We start from the raw sequence: 26,775 nt of genomic DNA, 5'->3' as shown, positions 1-26,775 counted from the left end.
AAAGAAATAGCGAGGCCCCGTGTGTTCCCCAGAGTTACAAATGCTCCCCCGGAGGTTCCCACCCCTCCCCTGAGCCGGGAAGCAGCTCGGATCTGAAAATTCCCCGATTCTCAACTGTGCGGCCTTCCAGGGCCATAGAGTCGGTGTGTCCGAGTGGGAAGGAAGCTTTGGGAAACTGCATTTTACGTTCAAATAGCAGAATTTAGAGCGAATTTGGAGTGTTTGGGCCTGTGGCCCCTGTCTGGTCCCCTTCCACTTAGTTCTCTTTGGATTCAGTTGACCTTCCGTGTCATGTGATCATTTCTGATTTATGTTAATAAAAGAATCAACTTCCCCGTTTCTAAGATAACTCTTTCACATACTCTGAAGTTGACCCAGCCATTGAAGAATTTCTAAAAGGTTGTTTATCCCACTTGTCAAGGACGGACACACTGTTACTCTGTGATCATAAAAAAGTGACTGCCTTCTGATTCCCACACCAGAGTCTGGCGTGATTTAATTAAAGCATTTTAAACTCCCGTCCAGCCTTTGGTCTTTTAAATTCTTACCTCTTCTCAGAGGAAATAAAATCTGAATCACCTTATTCAGAACATTAAGAAGGTGTTCTTGCCACGTGGAGACGCCGAGACGTCTCACGTGTTTGGCAGCAAAGGGCACATCATCCACTTCCCTGGGTGACGCCTTCTCGAGGAAGCCAGTGTGCTAGGATGGGGCAGATCATCTGCCCCCTGCAGGATACACCGGACCAGGAATTCCTGTGTCATTCTGTATTTCCAGCACACCTAAGGTCTAAATCCAGCAAGGACCCTTCTTTCTTACTGTCACTCTTAATACATTTCTGTGTACAAACACACAAACTTCCCACCTTTTCCCATAAATGTACAGCCTTGAACTGCTTCGGTTTATTAAATAGTGATGAAGCAGTTTCATCCCCTAAATTTCAAATTTAAACAAATTTAAATTCTAAGTTACATGAATACTGCACAAAATAGTTATTGTATTTCCATAATGTGTTGACATTAATTTCCTCCATTTTGAATTTAAGCTGTCATGTCACATCTAAAAAAAAAAAAAAAAAACCTACAATTTCATAAATAAAGGTATCCTCCAAATGTGGAATTTTGGCAGGGAGCACGGGAGGGTTACCTGGGTTACAGACTCATGTGCATATATTTGCACAGGCTTTGTGGGTTGAGGACAGACCTCAAATCTGTTTTCGAGGCAAACCCCTTAAAACCAACCAAATTACAACGAAATTCTAAATTTAAACAATCCCTGCTCTGTAAGTTTTCTAAAGAAATGGAACGAACACCATTTCCAAGTGATGGCCTTCAAGTACACGTTGGCTAGCCCATTTCCCTAGGTCTTTAGAATTCAGACAAAAATGGAGGGGATGACCTATGTTCTCCCACCTTTTTTCGTAACTTGCCTTAAAACATAAAATCTTTTTTTTTTTTTCCCCCTTAGATACCCACCTGGCATAGTCAGTGTAACGCCCGGAGGAATCCCTGCAGCTATGGAAGGCATTATTCCAGGAGGTATTCCGGTTACTCATAATCTTCCAACGGTGGCACATCCTTCCCAAGCTCCCTCTCCTAACCAGCCCACAAAACACGGGGACAATAGAGAGCACCCCAATGAGCAATAGCAGATAATTTAACGAGAATAATCATTTACATAAACTTGGGACCAAGGAACAGTAAACAATAAACAGGAACTTCGAGAAAAGGAATGGGATGCGGAATTCACCACGTGGATTCTGGACTGACGCATCGCTGACGCTGCAGTGTTAAACGAGGAGATCCAAAGGCGAGACGGGGAGAACCAGCCGGAAGTCATCGTGTCTGCGTGCGAGTGCTGGCAAGCTTGGATGTGATAACATTAACAACCAACTTCTGTTATTGTGTGTTAAGTTTTTTTCATCTGTGCACCAATCACAAGAATAAATAGGTCTTTTTCCTTTCTCAATCCCCTGGGAATAGCAGGTCCTGAACATCTGCTTTAGAATGTTGCATCAAATGTTCCAACCATCAGAATATGAAATTGCAGAGAGGAAACCTAATCATGGGACTACAGCCTCTTCTGTCCACATGTGGCTGGTTACCTCTTTGCCTAGGAGGATAAACTATCACAAAGATGAGGAGAAAATTGTTTTCCTGTGTTAAGACACTACAAAGCATAAGATACCTGAAGATAGTCAAGTTTCCTGTGTACAGTGAAACCTAGTTCTCCCTCATCTGAACTCTATACACACACCCTGAGCGGTTGGCTTTAAGCTCAGTAAAACCCTCTTAATGATGCAAAAAAGAAAAAAAAAAAAAAAAAGAAAAAGAAAAAGAAAAAGAAAAAAAAGTATTAAATTTCACAAGCTGTTTGTACTCAAATATATTTTCTCAGTTTCAGATCCTCAGCTATTTTATTGAGTGGAAAGTCTTGAGCTGAAAGAGCTCAAGAAGAATAATGTTGCATTTCCTTATGTCTCAGGAAACACTTTTTATGGTAATTTGTCAGATTGTCTATGAACAAAACCCACTTTTTTAGACATTGATAAAAGTCTTCTTTTCTTCACGTGATATTTTATACAAGAACACTTCAAATGTGTTATTAGGTGTGACTGATTTTAACAAATCCTATTAGATTTGTATCAACTAGTTACATGTTATATTCATAGTCTTTTGTGAATCATCGCCTTTTTGTTTTAAAAAGATGGCCTGTTTTGAGCCTTTGTATAGGTACATTCCTGTTTCTGTGACAAAAAGAAATCTTGAAAACTGTCCCAAACAGAAAACCAAGAATGGCTATCAGCAAGCAGTATGTTTTGTTTTAGTGTGTTACCCGTTCTTGTATTTGTTTATTGTAAAGGTGGACATTTAGCGTTCAGTGCAGTTTTCAATAAAAAGTGATCAAAACTTCTGTCAAGTTCTGAAATTTCCGGCCCTCTGGGCCATTTTAACTTGGAGAAAAGATGCCGATATTGCAGAACGAAAGGCCTCAGCCCAGATCATGGAGCATCCCAGTGAAGCTGGGCCATTATAATGACCGGTGCCTCACCATGTTATCTTGGTGCCATCCATCACTGGTGGAATCAGCTGTCAGGATGGAGGACAGACTGAACAAGGCTCAGTAAGACCTCACAGAGTTTTCTATACAGATGACTAAAAACAGAATTAACTGATTTGCTGTAAAATTTAGCGCTTGTTTAGAAATATTTAAATTGAATTTCAAGTATTGAAATTACCTTCTTTAACTTCTGTGCTATTGACTGGTAATCTTCAAGGTATTTTAGCATTAAATATTCATAAGTTTCAACTTTTGATTATAAAATCTGCCCCAAATTAACCTTTTGTAAAGCATTAACACAAAAGAAAGAGGGTTGTCTTTTTTTTGGGGGGGGAGGATTACTAGGTTTACAGATTCAGAGACATGAAAAAAGTACTTTATCATCCACCATTTATTATTATCAAAATGATTAAGATCTATTTGTGGCCTTTTTTTCTTCCAGGAAGACTGATTTCTATACTTTAGGGAAGCAATATGGCATTGATTGATTGAATGGTTTATGCAAATGACTTCCTAGATAGTGACCTCGAGTACCTTTAGTACCTTCCCTTCATTACATATACACTTTTTTTTTTTTTGAAAATGTGCTTCTCCCCCAAAAGAAACATTTTGCTAACATGTAAAGCTAAATTCAAGGAAAAGTCATCCTGGTGATCTAAACTCACTTTAAAGCTGGGGTTGTAATGTAACATCCATAATACAAATACAAAGACACAATTTCAAAGTCCTTGACAATATATGCTACTGTGGCAATTAATTTCCAAAAGATATCTGTAACACTGGGACAAGCACAGATCATTTCCTGAAAAGTAACACTGAATGAAGCCCCTAAAAGAACAGGAAATACCAACTACCAGCTGAACTAAGGCCCCTCCTGCTTGGTGATACAGGGGAATGACCTGATTGGGTTGTCATGAATAATCTCCTCTTGGTCGGTCTCAAATAATGGTATGGACACCCCTTTCGCAATAGATTTGGTAACTTTCCTGGCAGTGCTGACTGACTGCATCTCCCAAACCCTACCACCTCTCCAAGGCCAGGTCCAACTTCAGTGGCCAAAGACCCAAAGTCTTAATGCTCGAGGATGGGTGGGGCTGGGACGGGAGGGAAGGGGAAGGAGAACCAAGGATCTGAAGGGGAGATGAACCGACCATGAGTAGTTCTGTACAGCGGCCCTTGAGGATGTGACAAAGAGAACGCACATCTTACAAAGGTAAAAAGCTCATCCTGGAAATTATGGTTGTCAGAAAGAAGCTATTTAGCATAAATGTCATTTGCCCACAGGGTTCATTTTCATTTACTGAAGGTTTCATTGTTTCAAAATAAACATTTTGCTCAGAATAAGCCAACCTACTGTGGAACCATCTAAAAGCCCCATAACAAGCTAGAAGCATGGAACAGTAGAGCCAGCAATTATTCCCATAGGGAAATCTCTTAACATGTTGTACTAGCAATGCTAGCTATATTTTTAGGGTCATTAATCTGTAATAAAATAGTAAACAACTGGACTCGAGCAGAAAAGCCCGCAGAGCCAATCTGCCAAGCCTTACTGATGAGAGAATTGATGAGTTATACCTAACTTCTCCTTGGTAGGTCTGAGTGTATAACTACAGTGATAACACAGTGGTTTTTCTCAAAATTTTTTATTTCTGGCATCTCCAATTTGGAGGGTAGTCTCTGCTTCCAACAAAGAGTGTCGGGAAGGATGTCTGCCTCCAGAAGGATTACACCATTTAAGTGTCACATTCGGTATCTATTTCCTAGATAAGGAACACTGATCCTACTGAGGAAAAAAGGTCTAACGAGGTCCTTGGGATAAAGAAAATGCTTTCTTTGATCACCAATTCTAATAGCTTACTGTAGAAGAGAAAGCATAATCCATTGGTAATGTTACATATTAAGATTGTTTTGTAAGAAAATCAGTCCTTTCCAGTTCAGAGGGAAAGAGCGGACAGTGAGTAGAACCTGTCCCGTGCCCGTGTCTTTCTAACTTTGGAAAAGCCACACAAGTCCCGCACAGAAGCCTACATCACTCTGCCTGGGATTTTAGCAAGCACCAAAAGAGACTTCTCAGACACGTGAAGGAACACGACATTTCATTTGGGAAAAACCGTAGTGACTTCTGAAAAGGATGGGGTTGGGGGCTGCAAACATGACCCAGCACGACAGGAGTAAGTTTTGCAACTTGGGGGTTTTGTCGATAGGACCCAGAAGCTGTGCCCATTTCAACACCTTCTAAATAAATAAATTCTTGAAGGTTTTCACGGCCTTCAGCTATGGAATTCAGGGAAGGAGGAGGACTTTACTAGGAGACTTCTTTCCCAATTCAAATCTCAAAACAAAGATCTTCTATAATCACCCACACTACCACCCAATTTTCAAAATGCTCATAACACTAACCTTTGCAGCTGTCTGGGAATAAAACTTGACCCGTTACCAATTGTACAGCTAAAAAGTGTCAGCCATTTACAAGGATTTTCTACTAAAGAATATACTTTGAACTTATAGTTAAAAGAAAAGTTAAAAAGGAATGGCACATCAATCAACATGCAAGAACATCCCAGAGGTCTCTACTGAGAAATTCATCATACAGTGCATTTCAACCATCTGACTCTTTGTAAAATCTTTATTCTGAACTGTCAACAGTGTCCCCACCTGCCTAGACAAAGGCAGGCCCCATTTCTAACAGGTTTACCTTAGAGCCCCAAAGGGTAAGACAGTAAGAATCACGCCAGCTTAAAAAATGCTCTGCTGTGCATTTACAGTGACAACCTAAGAGGCAGGAAATTCTCAATCAAGTCTGAGTTAGCAAACTTCACACAATTCATTGGGTACACAATGGCCCACAGCCCATCACTGCCTTGGCTACATCCCAAGTGCTTGCCTAATGTCCAGGGATGAGTCAATTCAATGACTGGACTTTGCCAGATATTTGGAATAAGAACCCTAATTTTAGGTCACTATTCCAAAAAAATAAATAAGTACTGTAGACAGAAAGGAAAAAAAAATCCTTCAGAAAAATGAAAACAATGAATTAATGGAAAGCTAGAGGCTTCAAAATAAGGGAAGAATATTCTATCAAGTTCAGTCCATGAGGAATTTGGCTTTTCTTCCACAGTTTGTTCCTTAAGATTTTATGTTTATTATACTGGGCATCGGAGGAACTTTAAAAAAAAAAAAAAATCCAATAAACTTTTGCCATGGGTAATCTGTGTGAACAAAAAAATCCTCCTATTATCTGACTGTGGCACCAGCAGAACAACACAAAATGGTCTTTTAATGTGTCAGAATATTTAAAAAGTGATGTAGACCATCAATTCTACCTTAAAAGGAAATTTCAAAAGACCAAATAGCCATCCAATATGTGCTTTGTTAAGTGCCCTCACTGAATAGAAATTTCTCAATCATTTGAAGATGCTGGTACAACTTTTCCTATTACACAACTTCTTACACAACCACATGCGGTACATTTATAGACAGATTTACAATTTGAAAGGAAAAAAACAAAATGTTCTGTCTTGATAATAAAATTAGCTTTTTACAAACTGTAGTCCAACCAGAGTTCTCTGTTCGCACAGCAGATGAGCACTTGTGTTCTCTCCCTGGTGTATGGATCAGAAAATCCCTGGGACAGCAGGTGTCTGCCAGCCGCTCGTTCGTCCTGTAGTGACCGACTGCTTGCAGCGCGACCCCAACCTTGGGGCATTCACCGACCCCGTGGCACCGACAGCTCCCTCCCCACCACCTCACTCGTCTTCCTCATCTTCGTCTTCCTCTCCATCCGACAGGGACGTGCAAGGGCGGATCTGTCTGTAGCGGTCAAGCCACTTCTCCACCATCTGGGTGACCAGGGGGTGATTGCGCCGGCGGGAGCTCTTCTGCATGGCCACGAGCACCCCACCCTCCGTGACACAGCAGTCCAGCCATTCACGAAGCAACTTTTCTTGCTGCTCTTCATTGCCGAGCTTTGAGAGGGGAAGAGAGAAGGCAGAAACCAGCACTGAGACCAAGGGCACAGAGGGTGTTCTCACAGCCTGTCACTGTCACTACTGGGGCACCTACTGGGGAACGGCAAAGCAAGAGTGTGTGTCTGTGTGAGTGCAAGAGTGTGTCAGTGTGTGTGTGTCGGTGTGCACGGGTGTGTGCGTGTCTGTGTGCACGTGTGTGTGGGTGAGTGTACATGTGCGTGTGAGAGAGCGTGAGCCTGTGGCGCACAGACTGTAAAAGAGTATTTTCACATTTTAAATTTGATGCTGTTATACTACTTTCTGTGCAGGGCAAAAATGACTTGAGAAGGCCAGAGAGGGAAGACAAATGTGTTCCAATTTGTCATGGGGATTTTATGCTTCCAAAAGATCTGTCGATACTAGGAAGCCTGATAAGATATTCAGGGCACAGAAGGCAGGTAATCCAAGTCAACTCCAGGCAACAGGGTCAGCTCTAACAACCTGACCCCTCGCTGCCATCTCTGGGGTCACGGCTCCGACTCAAGGACCCCCGGGTGGGCTACTCTGAGCAGGCACGAGAACCGCAGAAAGGGCGGCCTCTATGTGGAGAAAGGCCCTGACTTTACATGGAGCCTGGAGCTGGGGCAGCAGTGGAGGATTCGTTCCTGAACTCAGCCCAAAGTGGGGCGCCCGGGGTTCACCAAACGGCTTCTTACCTCTTGAGCAGAGAGAAAATGGATGTGCAATAGCTTCCTTTCGCTATCGACCAAAGGTAAAAAAGTGATGGTCACATCATCATCTGTGTTCAAGTTAGCACCAGCACCTCGATTGCCATAGCCATCGTTCTCCATGGCAACCAGGGCCGAGAAATGGCCCCGCGTGTAGCCCAGAGCAATGGGACTTTTCCAACAGAAACTCTGTTCCCAGAGCAGAGGCAAATATACACCTAGGGGAAAAGTGACAGTCAGAAGTACTTTGGGAAGAACCGTCTACCCTCCAGCCAAATGAGCAAGAGTCGCTTCAAATGTAAACCTGGTCATCCCCATGAGGTCATTCATTACTCCCACTCCCTTCAATCTATTTCAATTCATGCTATCAAGAGTCCAAGTAAAGTACCCTTAGAACTTTTCTTTCGCCATAATCTACTCCAAATTTGGGGGAATAAAGGAAAAGCAAGCTGTGAGACCTTCCCACCATCCATCAATATGTAAGAATGTGTCAAGTAAGAAATTGCATTGGGCCCCAAATGACAGTATAACAATACAATATGACCAAATGGCTTACCTTGAAAACGGGTATATCCTAAAGTTTCTCCTCGGAAACTCTTATAATATTTTACTCCATAAACTATAATTGGTCGTCTAAGAATATGTGCAAGTACAAAAATGTGTGTCTGCTCCAAACTTGCTCCAGGCTATGCAAAACACAAAGAAGAACAATTTCTCCTTTCAGGTTTTAGGAGCAAACCAGGCAAAGGAAAGGAAACACAATGGGAGAACCTGAAGCCACTGAGGTTTAGAGATTGGGTCTTTCGATACAGACTACAACAGCTAAAGCAGACATCACAAACTGGCCCAGCAATCTTCAGAGGCTACAAGGGACCTGCTTTCTCTAATGCTAAAGATCAATTAAAGGGTTCTCTTTCAAGATAAAGACACCTAAGATACAAATCACACTGCAGAAATGGTTTCCAATGCATGCCACTAATTCTTATTTATATCTGCCACAAAATTCCCACTGGCACGATGTGCCATTTGAGCCTTTTCTCCAAGGCACAGATGAGAGTTTTGTGACTGTCTAAAAATGGGAGTGACGGGATTTCAAATGAATATAGTCTAATGTCTTAGAGAGGGAAAGATTCTACAACTCTAAAACTACTCTGCAAGAAGGCCAAAAAGCAGCATTTTTTACTGTAAGATTATCATAATCCTGGACCCAGAAAATGTATGAGGAAATGTTCCACATGGAGTCAGAAGAAGGGAGAGAGAGGCTACCAATGTGGAACAGTATATATGTGTATGTATGTATATATATATATATATATATATATATATATATATATACACATACATACATATACATATACATATACATATATATATATATATATATATATATATAAAATCATCAATTATGGTCACTGTGTTGGATGATTTTAAAAACAATTACTATTAAACTAAAAGGAAATAATAAAATGTTTTTTTAAATGAAATTCTTTCTTAAGAGCTAAAATGGAAGGGTTCCAATAAAAACTGCAGCAAGTTTGGTTTAAAAAAAAAAAAAAAGACATTTCAGGTTGTACCCATCACATTCATTCATTTCTGCAGGACTTTCTTTTAAAAAAAAAAAACAAACAAAAGGCATCTGTACCTCCTTTCTCCCATACTCCAAAAAACAAAAGCCTGAAACAAATAGAACCACCCCCATCCCCACCAAGAATTTCCAGATTGGGAGACTAGAACCTTGGTACTTCATTCACCAGTTCAACATCTCTGTAATCATTCTCTGCTTTAGGTAAGAACCTTGCCATGGATTTGTTCGTATTCACATAATAATAGTAGCTCTCAGTTAAACAATGGTTACTATTCACAATTATTATATAATTTGTTCATAACCACCACCCAGAACTGGGTACTATTATTTTCATTCCCATCTTACAGGTGGAGAGACCGAGGCTGAGAGAGATGAGGTAACTTGCCCAGAGATATCCAACTGAACTCAGGTCCTTCAGACTCTGGACACCACCACTAATATCTATAACAACATGCAAGGGCAAGGGGAAGGCATCTGGCCCCAAGTGTTCTTACCTGACTAGCAAGAGAGAGGATAAATGCCCAATCTTCCTGCCACTGTTCTTCTCTGAGGGAAAAATGTAAACCAAAGCTCTGAGAATACCACGACTCCCACTCTTTCCAACGTGTATAAAACCTAAAACAGTGAACAAAGCTTTTAAAAAGTAAAACTGTAATCATTCACATATTAATATTCACAACACTTCAAGGAACTAGGGTGAAGCTGCAGATGAAGTTGAGCCAATCTAAACTGTCCTCTTCAATAAAAGCAGTTCCTGTTTCTAGGGTCCCTTGGAGTTTGCCACCCTAAAATTCGTATGATCCCCATTTTGCAAAGGTGAACTCCCTCAATCCACCAGTATTGCCTCTGAGTCATCTGGACTGCTCAAAGTCAGCTGTCTGACTCACTCCCCAGAAAGGTTTTCATTCAGAATTTCACTCTCTCTAAAGCAATTCTTCCAAATCATGCTATTGCGAGCAGGATGCAGCAGAGAGAGTAGTCCTCAGAATCTGTTTTTCTGATCCTGATAATGTCACTCACTTAACCCATAGGCAACTCTCTTTAAAATGCAGTGGATTGATCTGTACTGGTAAAAGGTACTCAAACTCAAATTTGGAATTCAAATCAAATCACACAGGCCCAGTCAAAAAGTAAATAGCTGCTAACTAATCTTTGACCAAAGAAAAGTCCAGAGTGCCCCTCTGGATCGGGAGCTATTTGCTACCCAAACCAGATTTCTTGTATCAGTTCACCAGCCTTGCCAAAACGATTAGGAAACACCAGCACATATTTCTCAAACAATAACAGCAACGCCCAAAATAATTCCCTTGTAATTTTTTTTCAGTTTTAAAAAAAATTCTCTGCTAAAACTACAATGAAATCAAATCACTTAATTTAATAGAAGAAGTGAACTGAGTTGAATCAAAACAACTCTTTTTGATTTCAGACCAACACTTGTGAAGTTCAAGATACTTTGTGCTAAAGGGCAGTCAAAACTGAAAAAGCCCTTGACATTAGCAAGTTCATGAGCTCCTTTCTTCAAGTCTGGCTGGTAACATCTACAGAAACATCTAAAAATCTCATTTGCATATTAAGGCAATTAGTAGGGCTGAGCAGCAAAGTTTACTAGCTGATTTCCAACTGTTTATTTTTCTACATGACACTTTTCACAAAACTGTTTCTTCTAGGTCATCCCAAAGTAACCAAAAAGTAAATACTTGTTTTCTTTTCAAGAATGAAGCTGTCTATAATGAAAAACTAAGATGAAAAAGAAATGGGTTCCTTCTAGTCTACAGTAAATCATAATTTAACCAAATAGCAGCCTTAGTATTTCAATAACACAGAGGTTTTATTCTTATACAAATTAATTTTTTTCAATAAAAGTTGCCTTATTAGTTTAAGTATGCAGATACATCTGAATACTTTCAAACTAATGAGAAAATGAAAATTTGTATTAAAAGTTCAAGATACAGCGTTTTAGTGCCAGCAGTGTTTGTATCCTGAAGGCTTGTATCCTAAAGAAATCATAAAGGAGGGAAAGGGACCCACATGTGCAAAAATATTTGTGGCAGCCCTTTTTGTAATAGAAAGAAATAGGAAACTGAGGGGATGCTCATCAGTTGGAAAATGGCTGAATAAATTATGGTATATGAATATTATAAAATAGTATTGTTCTATAAGAAATGACCAGCAGGAGGATTTCAAAGAGGCCTGGAGAGACTTGCATGAACTAATGCTAAGTGAAGCAAGCAGAACCAGGAGATCATTATATGTGGCAACAACAAGACTATACAATGATCAATTCTAACAGATATGGTTCTCTTCAACAATGAATTGATTCAGCACCAGTTCCAAATATTCAGTAATGAAGAGAGCCATCTATGCCCAGGGAGAGGACTGTGGAAACTGAGTGTGGACCATTAACATAGCATTTTGACTCTTTCTGTTGTTTGTTTGCATTTTTGTTTCCTCTCAGGTTTTTTTTTTCTTCTTTCTAGATCCAATTTTTCTTGTGCAGCAAGATAACTGCTGGATTGGAATTAACATATTTTAACATGTATTAGAATACCTGCCATTCTAGGGGAGGGGATGGGAAAGAGGAGGAGAAAATTTGGAACAGAAGGTTTTGCAAGGGTCAGCGTTGAAAAATTACCCATAAATGAATATAAACTGCTTGCATTTTTGTTTTTCTTCCTGGGTTATTTATACCTTCTGAATCCAATTCTCCCTGTGCAACAAGAAAACTGTTTGGTTCTGCACACATATATTGTATCTAAGATATACTACTGTAATCTATTTAACATGTAAAGGACTGCTTGCCATCTGGGGGAGGGGGTGGAGGGAGGGGAAAAATCGGAACAGAAGAGAGTGCAAGGGATAATGCTGTAAAAAATTACTCTGGCATGGGTTCTGTCAATAAAAAGTTATTAAAAAAGAAAGAAAGAAAGAAAGAAAGAAAGAAAGAAAAAAAGAAAAATTACCCATGCATATGTTTTGTAAATAAAAAGCTATAAAAATTTTTTTAAAAACATAAAAAGGCACAAAAATCTACTGAAGAGAAGAGAAACTTTTTAAAAAGCAGAAAATATTATAAATGGAAAAAGATATACAAAAATTCACTGAAGAAAAGAACTCCTTAAAAAGCATAAATGGGCAAATGGAAAAGTTCACTGAAGAAAACAATTCCTTAATAATGGACAAGTAGAAACCAATGACTCCATGAGACATCAAGAAACAAAACAAAAGGCAAAAGAATGAAAAAATAAAAGAAAATGTGTATCTTATGTAAAAAAAGTATGCAAAACAAATAAAGGAGAGAGAATATTAAAAATCATTGTATTACCTGAAAATCTATAATCCAAAAAAAAAAACAAAACCCCTAGAAATTATATTTTGATAAATTAACAAGGAAAATTGCCCCAATATCCAATAATGAAAGAATAAAATAGAAGTTGAAAGAATCTCCCAACCACCTCCTGAAAAAGATCTTAAAATGAAGATTCCCAGGAATTATCAGAGTTTCCAAATCAAGGAGAAAAACTGCAAGTTGCCTAAAAGAAGCAATTTAAATACTGTAAAGTAACAATCAGGATAAAGTAAGATTTAGCAGCTTCTCTATTAAAGGATCAGAGCAATTAAGTGGTACAATAAATAGAATGCAGTACTGGACTCAAGAAGCACGTCTCTGAATATAAATCTGGACTCAGATACATACTACCACATATGACCCTAGGCAAGTCAATCAACCCTGCTTGTCTCAATTCTTCACCTATAAAACGAGTTGGCGGGGAAAGGGAAGGCACGGGAGGGAGGGAGAAGAGAAATGGCAAAGCATTCCAAGTATCTTTGCCAAGAAAACTTCAAATGGGGTCACAAAGAATCAGACACAACTGAAAAACGATTAAACAACATCATTAAAGGATCAATGGACTTGAAATATGATATTCAGGGGGATCAAGAAGCTAGGTTTACAACCAAGAATCATCTACCCTGCAAAACTGGCTATAATCCTTTTTTGGGAATGGGGGAGGGGGAAAATGTTTACTTAATTAAAAAAAAAAAACTTTCAACCATTCCTTTTTTTTTTTAATTGAAGTTTTCTATTTTCACAACATATGCAAGGATAACTTTTCAATACTCACTCTTGCAAAACCTTGTGTTCCAATTTTTACCCTCAGGTCCTTCCCCCCTTCCCCTGATGGCAAGTAATACAATATATGTTAAACATGGCAAAAATATATGTTAAACTCTATATAGGGATTTATATTTATACATTATCTTGCTGCAGAAGAAAAATCAAATAAAAAAGGGGGAAAAAATGAGAAAACCATAACAAAAAGAATAAAAATGTTATGTTGAAATCCACGCTCAGTTTCCACAATCCTCTCTCTGGGTGTAGATAGCTCTTCCTTCAAAAGACCATTGGAACTGGTCTGAATCATCTCATTGTTGAAAAGAGCCACATCCATCAGAATTGATCATCGCATAATCTTGTTGCCATGTACCATGATCTTCTGGTTCTGCTTATTTCATTTAGCATCAGTTCATTTAAGTCTCTCTAGGCCTCTAAGAAATCATCCTGCTGACTGTTTCTTATAGAACAATAATATTCCATAACATTCATATACCATAACTTATTTAGCCATTTTTCGACTGATGGGCATCCACTCATTTTCCAGTTTCTTACCACTCCAAAAAGGGCTGCTACAAACATTTTTATGATCTCTTTGGAATACAGTCCCAATAAAGACACTGCTGGATCAAAGGACATATCCTTTGTGCAGTTTGATAGCCCTTTGGGCATAATTCTAAATTGCTCTCCAGAATAGTTGGATCTGTTCAAACTCTACCAACAATGAATTAATGTCCCAGTTTTCCCACATTCCCTCCAATATTCATCATTATCTTTTCCTGTCATCTTAACCAATCTGACAGGTGTGTAGTAGTATCTCAGATTTGTCTTAATTTGCATTTCTCTGATCAATAGTGATTTGGAGCACCTTTTCATATGACTAGAAATGGTTTCAATTTCTTCATCTGAAAATTATCTATTCCTATGCTTTGACTATTTATTGGAGAATGGCTTAAATTCTTATAAATTAAGTCAATTTTCTATATGTTTTAAGAAATGAGGCCCATATTAGAACCCTTGAATGTAAAAATGTTTTCCCACTTTACTGCATCCCTTCTAATCTTGTCTGCATTAATTTTTGTTGTACAAAAACTTTTTAACTTAGTATAATCAAAAGTATCTATTTGGTGTTTAATAATGAGCTCCAGTTCTTCTTTGGTCACAAATTCCTTCCTTCTCCACAGATTTGAGAGATAAACTATCCTATGTTCTTCTAATTTGTTTATAATACATTCTTTATGTTTAAATCATGAACCCAATTTTGACCTTGTCTTGGTACATGGTGTTAGGTGTGGGTCAATGTCTAGTTTCTGCCATACTAGTTTCCAATTTTCCCAGCAGTTTTGTTAAATAGTGAGTTCTTATTCCAAAAGCTAGGGTTTGGGGGTTTGTCAAACAATAGATTATTATTTTGTCCTATGAATCTAATCTATTCCACTGATCGACTACTCTACTTCTTAGCCAGTACACCAAATGGTTTTGATGACCACTGCTTTATAATATAGTTTTAGATCTGCTACAGCTAGACCATCTTCATTTGCTTTTTTTTTCATTAATTCCCTTGAAATTCTTGACCTTTTGTCCTTTCAGATGAACTTTATTATTTTTTCTAGATCTGCAAAATAATTTCTTGGGAGTTTGAATGATATGGCACTAAGTAGATTAATTTAGGTAGTATTGTCACCTTGATTATATTTGCTCAGCTTACCCATGAGCACTTGATATTTTTATAATTGAATGGATCTGACTTTATTTGTGTGGAAAGTGTTTTGTAGTTTTGTTCACGACTTTGTTCTTGACTTTGCCTTGGCAGTCAGACTCCCAAATATTTTATATTAACTACAGTTATTTTAAATGGAATTCCTCTGTATATCTCTTGCTGCTAGACTTTGTTGGTGATATATAAAAATGTTGATGATTTATGTGGATTTATTCTGTATCCTGCAACTTTACTAAATTTGTGAATTGTTTCTAGTAGTTTTTTAGTTGATTCCCTAGGGTTCTCTAAGGATACTATTATATTATCTGCAAAGAGTGATAATTTGGATTCCTCATTATCTACTCTGATTCCCTTTATCTCTTTTTCTTCTCTTATTGCCAAAGCTAACATTTCTAATACAATACTGAATAGCAATGGTGACAGTGGGCAACCTTGTTTTATCCCTGATCTTACTAGGAATGGTTCCCCATTACATATGATGCTTGCTGATGGTTTTAAATAAATGTTACTCATCATTTTAAGAAAAACTCCATTTAGTCCTATACTTTCTAGTGTTTTTAAGAGGAATGGGTATTGGATTTTATCAAATGCTTTTTCTGCAACTATTGAAATAATCATATGATTTTTGTTGGTTTGGTTACGGATATAGCCAATTATGCTAATAGTTTTCCAAATATTGAACCAGCCCTGCATTTCTGGTATAAATTCTACTTGGTCATGATATATTATCCTGGGGATAACTTTCTGCAATCTCTTTGCTAATATTTTATTTAAGATTTTTGCAGCAATATTCACTAGGAAAATTAGTCTATAATTTTCTTTCTCTGTTTTCCCCTACCTGGTTTTTAAGTATCAGCCCCATATCTGTGTCATAAAAATAATTTGGTAGGACTCCTCGTTTTCCCTATTTATTCTAATGAAAAGACCAAGGACCAGAGCTAAATAGAAAATCTGACTAACACAAGACTCAAAAGAAATATAAAAAGGCAAAAGAGAAATCATAAGGAATTTTAAAAGGTTAAATAAACTATTTACATTCCTACATGGAAAGCTGGTACCTGTAACTTCAAAGAACTTTTATTATTATTATTAGGGCAATTAAAAAGAGGGTATCCACAGAGGTCAAGGGTACTGAGATGATTATGATGGGATGATATATAAGAGATTCAAATTTAAGGCATGAGAAAAAGGAATGTGCCAAGAGAAAGGAGAGGGGAAAAAAGTATGACAGAGCTTTTACAGTAGAGAAGATGATTTGGGGATAAAGGGGTTATTCAACACTTGAACTTTACTTTCATCAGAAATGGTTCAAAGATGGAATTAAGTACATACGCAGTTGTATACAGAAATTTATCTCGTCCTACATGGAAGCAGTCAAGAAAGGGTATAAGAGAAGGGGAATGGGGGAAAGGAATAGAAAAGAGGGCAAATGGGAAAGGTTGTAGTTGGAAGCAAAATCCTTTTACAGAGAGACAGTGAAAGAAGAAAGAGAGAAGGATAAATGGGGGAGAGAGTAAAATGGAGGGAAACATACAGTAATCATAACCAAAAAAAGTTTTAAAGCAAGTTTCTCTAATAAAGGCCAATTATCAAATATACAAAGAACTGAATCAAATTGATAAGAATGGCATTCCCCAATTGATAGTTAAAGGACATGAATAAGGAGTTTTCAGACAAAGAAATCAAAGTTATCTATAGTCACATACAAAAATTTTCTAACCCACTATTGATTAGAAAAATGCAAATTAAAACAACTCTGAGATAGCAACTGAGGTACCTGTCAGAATGACTAAAATGACAAAAAATAATAAATATTGGAGGGGACATAGGAAAACTGGAACACTAAAGCAATGCTGGTAGAGTTGTGAACTGACTGATCCAATTACTCTGAAAAGCACTTCGGATCTATGCCCAATGGACTATAAAACTATGACTATATCCTTTTGCCCAAGCCAACAAGCCACCAGGTCTGAGATGCTTCCTCTTAGCTTACGTATCCAGAGATCAGGTACGCTTTCTAAGGCAGGCAGGTCTTGTTCCATGGTCTTATGAAGCATAACTAACCCTACCCCAACAACCAAACCTAGCCTGCACTTTCTCCTCCCTGAGCTGTCCTCCATGTTTCTCTAGCTCACTTCCTATGGACCCCACACACCTGGCTTAGGCTTCAAGCCATTCTTCCCACTGACAAGTCCAGCAATCCCTCCATCCACACCTTGGACATGGCAGACCACAAAAGTAGGCTTCCCACTGTTATTATCAAAGTCTTGGTATTACCTCTGGGAAGTAAGAGGCAACAGTTTTGTAGCCACCAAATGACTGGGGCACAAAAGCCCAGAAGATGGGGGCATACTCTACTACAGCTCTTTACAATATAGTACGGTCCTTCTTCTCCCTTTTCAGGCACTCAAAGATGATGATTTTTAATGACTCTCAGTTATTTGTAGTACACACATGCACAGCTCTCCCCCGCAATAACAAAAAAAAAAAAAAAAAAGGGGGGGGAAAAAAAAAAAACCTGAATGTAAAACAGAACAAAAACATAAGTAATTATTTGTAACTTCTTCACTCAGATCCTATTCCAAATCCTTATGCTAAAATAGAGATGACCCCAAGTTTTTAAAGGCCTCCAAATCCTAATAATGAATTAGAGATGAATCCAAGTATTTAATGGCCATCCCAAGTAAATAGAAGTTCGAGTGACATCAAATATGGGAGTCACCTAAACAATATCTACCTACTATTTAAGAATCAAATCAAATTCAGTTCAGAGAGGATCACCACTGGAAGACTGGCAGAACTCAGCAAGGATGTCCAAGGCTATCTCATGCAATCTCCTCATTTTAGCGATGAGGAAACTGAAATCCAGGAAACTGAACAACTTGCCTAATGTCACAAAGGGTCTGAGTACCCAAGACGAAATTTGAATCCAGGTCCTCTGATTCCATAAACAATACTCTTGTCTTCCTATTGTACCATGAGGAATTTTTTATGGGCAAAGCAACTAAGAACAAAAAAGGGCCTTTACTGAGGCAAGGAAGTATTGTGACAATCAGAACTTTTGGAGTAATGAATTCGATTATAAACTCTTTAGGGTCAGGGGCTATTTTTGCCTTCCTTTGTATTCTCAATGCTAATAAACACAGTTCATGGCACATAGAAGGCCTCAATGCTTTTTAACCAATAAAGTGTCATAACCATTATCTTTTTGGCCTCAATGCTTTTTAACTAATAATGTGTCGTAACCATTATCTTTAAAAATTTTTTTATTGTTTTTAACAGAGGGGGGAAAAGGGCAATTTTTAGGATGGGAATGATCTTCTACTTCAATTACATCTTACCTTGTGCAGTACTTGGCATATAGTCTAAACTCAATAAATACTGTTGATTAGCAGGCACATTCATAATGTCTAGTAGCAGATCTTTAAGGGTTAAACACAGACATCAAGAGTCTGTAAATATTATGTTTTGCAATGTAAGGAAAAGATAATTATTTAAAAGTCACTTTCAAATACTATACTTAATAACTTGAAGCAAAGATGTGAAAAAAAATGTTAAAATGATCAAACTGTCATATTTTACAAAGCTTCTTCTTTAAAAAAAAGCATCACACCAAGCCAAAACTTTATTCTATTCTGAGCTTAGCCAGGGCAGTGTCCCATCTCACCAGTGCGAGCAGTCGTGGAGGCTGTCATGGAGAGCTTTGCGCAGCACTGAGTCCTTGTCATAGATGCCCCATGTCGCTTGCAGCACTGAGTCCAACAAGCAGTCCCCTGCAGTCCGATTCCAAAGTGCATAGAGTCTACTGTCCAAGCGGGTAGCCAATTCCAAGGACCAGTTTATAATCGGAGATTCTTCTTCTAACTCTAAGAAGCATTTAAAACATGCTCATTTTGTGTCTGTGCAATTAAGGAATATTTTAGTAAGAAAGCCTATTCATAACTAATCAGAAATGGAGTGGCATATAATTTATTAGAGATCATATATGTAAAGTGGGGGAAAAAAGTCTTCTGAATTGTCAAAACGTCACAGAATCCACAAATAAATTATAAAACGATATTAAAAGACCCAAAGCAAAATGGTATTTAAGAATTAAGTGAATCAGGAAATCACAATCTCATCAACTTACAAAATTTTGTATAAGCATGATACTAAGACTTAACAGTTGGGACCTAGAAGATAATCAAGTCAGATTTCAAAAATGGTTATTTTACCAATTTGCTTGCTTTTTCCTTTATCTTAGCAAGAAGTGTGACACAGTACTTTATAATTCTCATAAACATACAGACGCCAAACAACTCTATCACAGGGTTATAAAAACTGAAAACTGAAAGTTTTTATTAAGTGATTAAAAACATAAAAGGTATATACTCAGTCCCTAAAATCTGTGCCATACAAAATTTATTTCACTGATCTTTAACAATTATCAACAAAGGAACAGGTTACATAATATAATTAAAGCTAACTATTTTCACTTGTGATGTCACTGGTGGTCTTCAAAAACAAAGGATGAACAACAATTACCTCACTGCTTACCTTTCTGAACATCCCTATCAAGAACTTCATCAAATAATTTTTCTTGTACTGAAGGAGGCAAGTCTTCAATATCTGGAAGAATGAGAAACAAAAAAGGAAAGATGATGTGGAAATGGGAACGTACATGCCATAGAAAAGAATCTACTTGATAATAGTGCCAAATTCCATTAAAATATCATTTCAACTCAATGTTACAAGAGTTTTTCAATAGCAAAAACATAGTTATATTTTGTAAGCTATCAAAAATACCATTTTAAAATGTTGAATAAAAAACATTTTATATAACCATCACTTGCCTATATTTAATTCCATCACAGAGGGCTTCCTTTCTAGTCTTCATTTAAATGTTTCACATCTCTTTCTTATTTTCACTCCTTAAAGGTTAAAATTCAGTACCTAAATCCAATACTATATCTCACAAGATTACTAACACTTATAACCAAAATCTACTTTCTCATATGCAGTCAACTATCCATAATACTGCATCCTATTCAGCCCTCTCTGCAAGAAGGCTTCTCCTAACTCAGATTCCAGCCCTTCTTAAAGTCACAATGAACTAGTACCCTCAACATAAAATGAAAACAACATTACGTTGTTCATATAAATTCCTACTGCTAGGACCTAAGTTATATAAGAATATACTGAAGTCATTTTTCATATTAAATTTACATAAATTATTAGTGTTAATCTAAAACTACTACTTTTTTTTTACCTTAAGGAGCAATTAAATAATTTCTACATTTCTTTGGGGAAAGAATCAATTATTTATTATTTTGCAAGGGTGCTTCAATGACAATTGTCATTCCAATAGACAAGAATGAATTCCTCTTCCCCCTTTGCAAACTCTGGTCTTTTCAACTATGACATAAACTGCCCAACAAATTTAAATCCTCAGAAGGAACCTTTATTCTAAAGAAATGATGGGCTTTGGTGATGACTTCAATGACAATTGGCCAAAAAAAACAAAAAACAAAAAACTTGGGGACAATGTAAAGTGTTACTGCTCTAAAAAATGAGCTACTTCACTAACACAGGTGGAGCCAGAATGCGACACATGAAAAGGGAGAAGCAATTTTTAGAAACACTCTTATTTTTGGTTTGCTCAGCTTTTTTAATGCTAATTTTACAGAAGGATTCTCCTCCTATTGTCTACTTGAGTAATGGTATAGTATCCTAACCAGGATCTAACATATTTCATTACATTTAGGATAAACAAATCTTGATCTGAATAAAACAATCAATAATTTCCAAATGAAAGCTGGTGCAGAAAACAGCTGATAAAAAACAGAAGCATGAGGTGAGGTCAAACGGAAGAAGAGGAGGAGGGAAATAAAAACTTCCCTTTACTATTTATCAAAGTTTGCTTCATGAGGTCCACGGGAGGCCTCAAAGGCATCATCTACAAAACGAGTCAATTAAAATGGATGACTCCAACCTTAAGACTCCTTATTTCTATAGAGAAATATGGAAGACAGGCTACCAACACATGAAAATGTCTTTGTCTTATGCTAGAGTAAAAAGCAGGCTGTGTAAAAACAAAATCAAATCAAAACAAAACAAATCAAAAATACCAATCCCACCCCGGACAGAAAGGCTTATTATTTACATAAACCAAACAAGCACCAAAAATTGCAAATGTAAAACGGATAAGGATTAGAACGTGGCTTCCTTTTTCTTTCCCTTCCCCCACAGAAAGGCAATAATCCAGAAAATGTTCTTTGAAAGATACTCTTCATTGTCAACACAGCGCAATTAGATAAATAATATAAGAGAAAGGTTCCGGTTTCATAGTTACCTGCAGGTAATGTGAATGTAACAAGATCTGTTAGAAAATAGCAAGCAAAGTCCCCCTTTCGTTGATGGAGAGAGGCAGCAATCTCACGCCGGATTTGCTCTGTGAGCTCAGGACACACCATCGCTGGAATACACTTTGCTGCATGCTGAGATACCTTAAAGGGGAGACAGTTTTGAAAGACCTTTATCTTATGTCACATCAGCAACTTGTATTTATGTAGCTCCTACTACATGCCAGCCACCGTGCTAAGAGAGTTACAATACAAACTCATTCAATTTTCACCACTATCCTGAGAGGCAGGTGCTACTATTATTCCCATTTCAAAGGTGAGGAGATGGATCACAGATTGAGGTCTAAGGCCAGATTCAGGCTCAGCACTCTGTCCACTGTGTCACCAGCTGTCCTCATTTTATGATGAGGAAACTGAGGCAGGCAACTGAGATGCGACTGCCCAGTGGGGTCAGACAACTGGCGAGTATGTACAGATCTGACCAATAGCCATTTCCAGACTGCTGGTCCAGGGCTCTCTCTCGACTGCTCTCCTTTCCCCAGTCCCTACCCTTTGCACATATGAAATCCAAATGTTTGGACTACCAGGGGTGGAAAAGCTTTTCTCCTCCTCTCTCGTCTGCCATCGTCCAGTCTGTGGAGAGGGAGGTCAGGAGTTCTCTCTTTGGCAGCAGAGAAGGGATGCTGAGGGCTCTGGGCTCTGGGCTCTCACTGCAATTCCTGGGGCTGCTGGTTTCAAAGGGAAAAGGAACCAGGAGATGCAAGGTCTCAAGAACCAAAAGAAGGATAAACAAAGAAACACATTTTCACAAAGATGGTGTTCCCTCAGTCGGCCCCAGACCCATGAAACAGCCAGAGAGATGGGTATGTTTCTCACTGGTGACGTACTTCATATATGAGTTCTAGATCAACAGGATTTCGGGTCGGAAGGATTCTAGCAATCCTGTGATTCTTTCAGAGATCTTCATCTGACAGGTAGAAGGATTTATCTTATGTGAGAAGAGGGCCTGGCCTGTCAGAGGCTGATGCTGGCTACTTTCTGCCTCCGAGAAGGTAATGGAAAAGTGTCCTGAGAGGGCACATGGAGATCCTTTTGTCCAAAAGTCTCTTTACAGATGAGCAAACCAAAGTTTATTAAAAAAGTATTTGTTAATTAAAGAACAAAGTGATTCAGTGATAGCTCCTGCCCAACAAGGCAGGCAAGCTCTTTGCAGGCCACCGGGGGGCCCATCACATCGTTCTCAGAAAGAATGCCCACAAACCACCAGCCTGTGGAGACCTTCTGGAATTCAGGAGCAGGTGAGCCTCTCCTTAGGATGGACGCTTCCCTGTTTTCTAGTCTGGCTATATTTGGGACTCTCTGCATTAATCTAGGAAGAGTAAACAACATGTTCTACTTAGAACTTTAGTCAAATTATGGTGGAGCCTGCCCAACATTACTGACATTTTGGATGAGGCATCATTTTTTGAACTGGCTATGAATTAGGACCGGAGTCGGGAAGACCTTGCTCCTTGGATAGGCCCATGTCGGTGACCAGAGAGCCAGAAAAGTCCTTGGAAGCTTTGCCAACTGCAAGTGTACATCAGAGATGGGCTTCCCTCACTATCAGAGGAGGGCCTTCCCACTCTGAAACCACAGACATCAAGCCTCAAAAATGAACAAATAAACAAATACATGGGTTCCCTAGTCTTCCGATGAGTCAGCTATTTTCTTCCTCTACTCGAGTCCTGTATTCATGCTTTATTGTGAACTGGGGGTAGAGGCAGGCTGAATGGAAGTCTTCTTATCCTTCTGAGTTGGGGAACGCCCGCTCTGAGCCAAAGGCTAGGCTGCTCATCACTCTTGGGAGGACTGAAGGGGCTCCATATGAAGTAATCCCCGACTCACAAAGGCCAACATGGAGCTACAGTCCAGGGGACTCTAGGGTGACCCAGCTAGGGAAGTGTCTGAGGAAAGATTCCAAGTCTTGTCTCCCTGCCTCTAGGCCCATTGCGCTACCTCCGAATGTGTCTCCAAAATATGCGCAATTTCTTGTGGATTTCTAAGACTCTCTTTTGAATGTTTTGTGGGGCAGCTGGCACAGAAAGCATGCTGGGCCTGGAGTCAGGGCCTTGGACACTGACTGTGTGATCCTAGGTATTTTCCTTAACTCTTGCCTACCTCAGTTCCCTCAATTATAAAATGGGCACAGTGGTGCCCCCTTCCCCTTCATCCCCCAGAGATGTGAAGAACCAAATTGAGGATACCTGCAGTGCTTAGCCTGGCCCATGGTAGGCACTACACAAATTCCATGATGACCTGCTATAGAAACACGCCTTCTCCTCTTCCTCTGACCCTTCTGGGGCTGCTGTGAGGCCCACATAAGAGAGTGACCACAAAATACCACACAAATGCTAGCCCTCCTCTTCCTCATCCCTGACCAGTACTAGCAGCTCTGCGGACCCTGTCCTAGCCTATTTTCTTGTGAAGCACATTAAGGGAGGGTGGCTGGGACAGCCCTCTTCCTCCCTCTTCCCATCCTTCCCCACCATCCCTCTAGACCCTTAATTGTTTCCAAAGCAAGACATTTGCTTCCATTTTCATGATACAAAATAAGGGGAAAACAAGATCTGATACCCCATTAACACTCCCCAACTTCATATTAGGAATTCTTTCCTGGAGGAAATGTGCCATTTGCTCTCAGTCAAGCTGGGTATGCTTTCTTTAGGTCAGACACAATGTGCAAATTAAGTGACTGTCCAGTAAAGTAATAAGTGCTGTCACTGAAAGAAATTATCTGTAAAGACCCGACTGGAGAACCTGCTGGACACTGCTCAGCGGAATATAAGCTGCAAGCGGACCGTTGCAGGGTTTTCTTATCCTCAGGTCTTTCTGCAATAGGATGTACAATATTCTAACAGAGCTTGGAGAGCTCCCAATGGGAGAGTTTGCTCAGTCAGTCACCAAGCAATTATTAAACACTTACTCTCTATCAGACTCTGGGCCAAGCAGGAAAGCAAAAAGAATATCCCTTGCCTTCAAGGCGGTCACATTCTATCAGAGACAACATAAAAGCAACTAGGGGCTTACAAGAAGCATGAAGAGTCCATGCAGAGTAATGCCCCAAAGGAAGGAAACTTGGGGCATCTGCCCAAGATTCTCAGTTATCCTACACTACAGTATGAACCCATCTCATTGGGGGGTGAAGGGATGGGGAGGGAGAACTACCCATGTTTCTGATGATAGCTTTCGGTGCAGCTTGTCCTGTGCCATTCCTTGTTTACAAAGGACTGCAGCTTGATCTGACCAAATGACACTATCTTCAATTCAGTGAACCCAACCTCCTGATTATTCCAGGAACAAGACCCTCCATCTCTCAGCCTTGGACACTCTCTCCGGCTGTCCCCCAGACCTGGAATTCTCCCTACTCGTTTCTGCTTCCTAGCTTCCCTAAAATTCCATCTTCTCCTGGAAGGAGAACCCTTTAATCTCAGTGTCTTCCCTCTATCAATTATTTCCTAATTATTCTGTATATTGCTTTCTTTGTCTATTTATGTTTGCATGTATTCTCCCTAGTCACTAAGTGGCATAAGGGAGAGCACTGGGCTTGGAATCACATCTTCATGAGTTCATGTCCAGCCTCAATCACTTACTAGCTATGGGATCTGGGTTAAGTCACTTCACCCTGTTTGCCTCCATTTCCTCATCTGTAAAATGATCTGGAGAAGGAAATGGCCAACCACTCTAGAATTTTAGAGTCAGACATGACTGAACAACACATAAAAAACAATTAAGTCTTCTCTCCTAACTGAAAGCTTCTTGAGAACATGGTCTTTTGTTTTTTTTTGTATCCTCAGTGCTTAGCACACATCATTAAGAATTTAATGCTTCTGATTGGTTATTTAGACTCCCTACTATCCTTGTGGTGATCCTCAGCTTTAATTCTTGGAGATATTGGTGTTTAAAAAACAAATATGTATATATATACATATATATGTGTGTGTGTATGTTTTGTTTGTACACACACACACACACACACACACACACACACACACACACATAAATACGAATATATATATTGAGAAAAAGAATGCATGCCAAAGTAACTTAGGGGTCATTAAAAGAACTGTAATTTCCCAACAGCAACATGCTTCTACAAAGAGACTGCTTTCCTTAAATATTGTGTGCTTCTTCAGCTTCTTAAAACAATAACTTCACATTAATTGAGCACTCTGAAGTTAAGAAATGTCTTCCCTTGGGCAGCTAGGTGGCGCACTAGATAGAGTGCCAATCAGGAAGTCAGGAGGACCCGAGTTCAAATCTGATCTTGGACACTTGAAGCTTGACACTTCCTAGCTGTGTGACCCCAGGCAAGTCACTTGACCTCAATTATCTCAGAAAAAAAGAAAAAAAAAAAAAAAAAAAAAAGGTCTTCCCTCAAAGACAACCCTCTGAAGTAGAGAATACAAATTGTTCCCATCTTCACAGAAGAAGGCAAAAATTCAGAGGTCAAGCTTCTTCTCAGTGACAATAAGAATAAGGCCAAGGACATCATAATATGGTGGGAAAACGTGCTGTCAAAGTTTCAAATCCCATACCTGCCATTTACAGCTTCTGTGACCTTAAACAAAACATTTATGTCTCTGGGCTACGGTTCAAATTTTTCGGGTGTAAAATGAGATTAGATGAGATGACTTCTTGGGTTCCTTCTAACTCTTCCTTCTCTTAAGTCCCCTGGCGTGCACCCAAAGCTGCCTACAACAGGCATTTCAACAGGGAAAGAAATGACATGTGCCCCGGGGCATGGTCCCACTGCTCGCTAAGCAACCACATGTGTGCAACCACAGCAACAAAGGGAAGAGGAGGAGTACTACAGACTAGCTCCAAGAAGCTGATGACAGAATCTAATCTAAGATTGTGCCTAATTGTGCCTAAAACTGTGCTCAAGAACATCCACATTAGTACTTAAGTGATGAGGATCTCTCTGGCAGGATAACTACCTTACAGACACCAACCCATGAAAACCCCTTTTCTCAGTTTCTGTCCTCCCTGGGACACAACTCAGGGCCCCGGTCCTCTGCTCCTGGCAATTCCCATCTTACTACTCTACTCTCCCTCTAGTTCTCCTCCCAGGTCTCTCTCATTTCTATAACTGCAGGTGAACCTCAAGGGTCTGCCCTGGGCCTTCTCTTCAGTGAGACACTTCACTTGATGATCTCATCAGCTCCTAGAGATTCAATTACCCTCTCTATACAGAGCCGATGATTCTTGGAGCTATCTATCCAACCCTCACCTTCACTCCTA

General features: G+C 39.1%; 2 protein-coding genes across 3 annotated transcripts in view; one reads left to right on the top strand and one right to left on the bottom strand.

The window, feature by feature from the left end:
• The window catches only part of CTBP2 (C-terminal binding protein 2), an 80,467-nt gene extending 77,554 nt beyond the window's left edge, over positions 1 to 2,913 (top strand). For both annotated transcript variants that reach the window (XM_051982673.1, XM_051982672.1), the window contains one exon: positions 1,468 to 2,913. In XM_051982673.1, the coding sequence (XP_051838633.1) occupies positions 1,468 to 1,648 (181 nt within the window). In that variant the 3' untranslated portion in view covers positions 1,649 to 2,913. The remainder of the gene's footprint in view (positions 1 to 1,467) is intronic.
• Positions 2,914 to 3,433: 520 nt separating this feature from the next.
• ZRANB1 (zinc finger RANBP2-type containing 1) overlaps positions 3,434 to 26,775 on the bottom strand; it is a 75,888-nt gene continuing 52,546 nt past the window's right edge. Inside the window, exons 4-10 of the mRNA XM_051982674.1 lie at positions 21,483 to 21,636; positions 19,688 to 19,759; positions 18,819 to 19,017; positions 9,815 to 9,935; positions 8,292 to 8,421; positions 7,724 to 7,953; positions 3,434 to 7,025 (exon numbers count right to left, since the gene is read on the bottom strand). Of these exons, the coding sequence (XP_051838634.1) occupies positions 6,807 to 7,025; positions 7,724 to 7,953; positions 8,292 to 8,421; positions 9,815 to 9,935; positions 18,819 to 19,017; positions 19,688 to 19,759; positions 21,483 to 21,636 (1,125 nt within the window). The 3' untranslated portion in view covers positions 3,434 to 6,806. The remainder of the gene's footprint in view (positions 7,026 to 7,723; positions 7,954 to 8,291; positions 8,422 to 9,814; positions 9,936 to 18,818; positions 19,018 to 19,687; positions 19,760 to 21,482; positions 21,637 to 26,775) is intronic.

This window comes from Antechinus flavipes, chromosome 2 (assembly GCF_016432865.1).
Source record: "Antechinus flavipes isolate AdamAnt ecotype Samford, QLD, Australia chromosome 2, AdamAnt_v2, whole genome shotgun sequence".
In the NCBI taxonomy this organism is placed as follows: domain Eukaryota; kingdom Metazoa; phylum Chordata; class Mammalia; order Dasyuromorphia; family Dasyuridae; genus Antechinus; species Antechinus flavipes.
The sequence above is the reverse complement of the archived record's forward strand: the minus strand, read 5'-3'. Positions and strand labels throughout refer to the sequence as shown.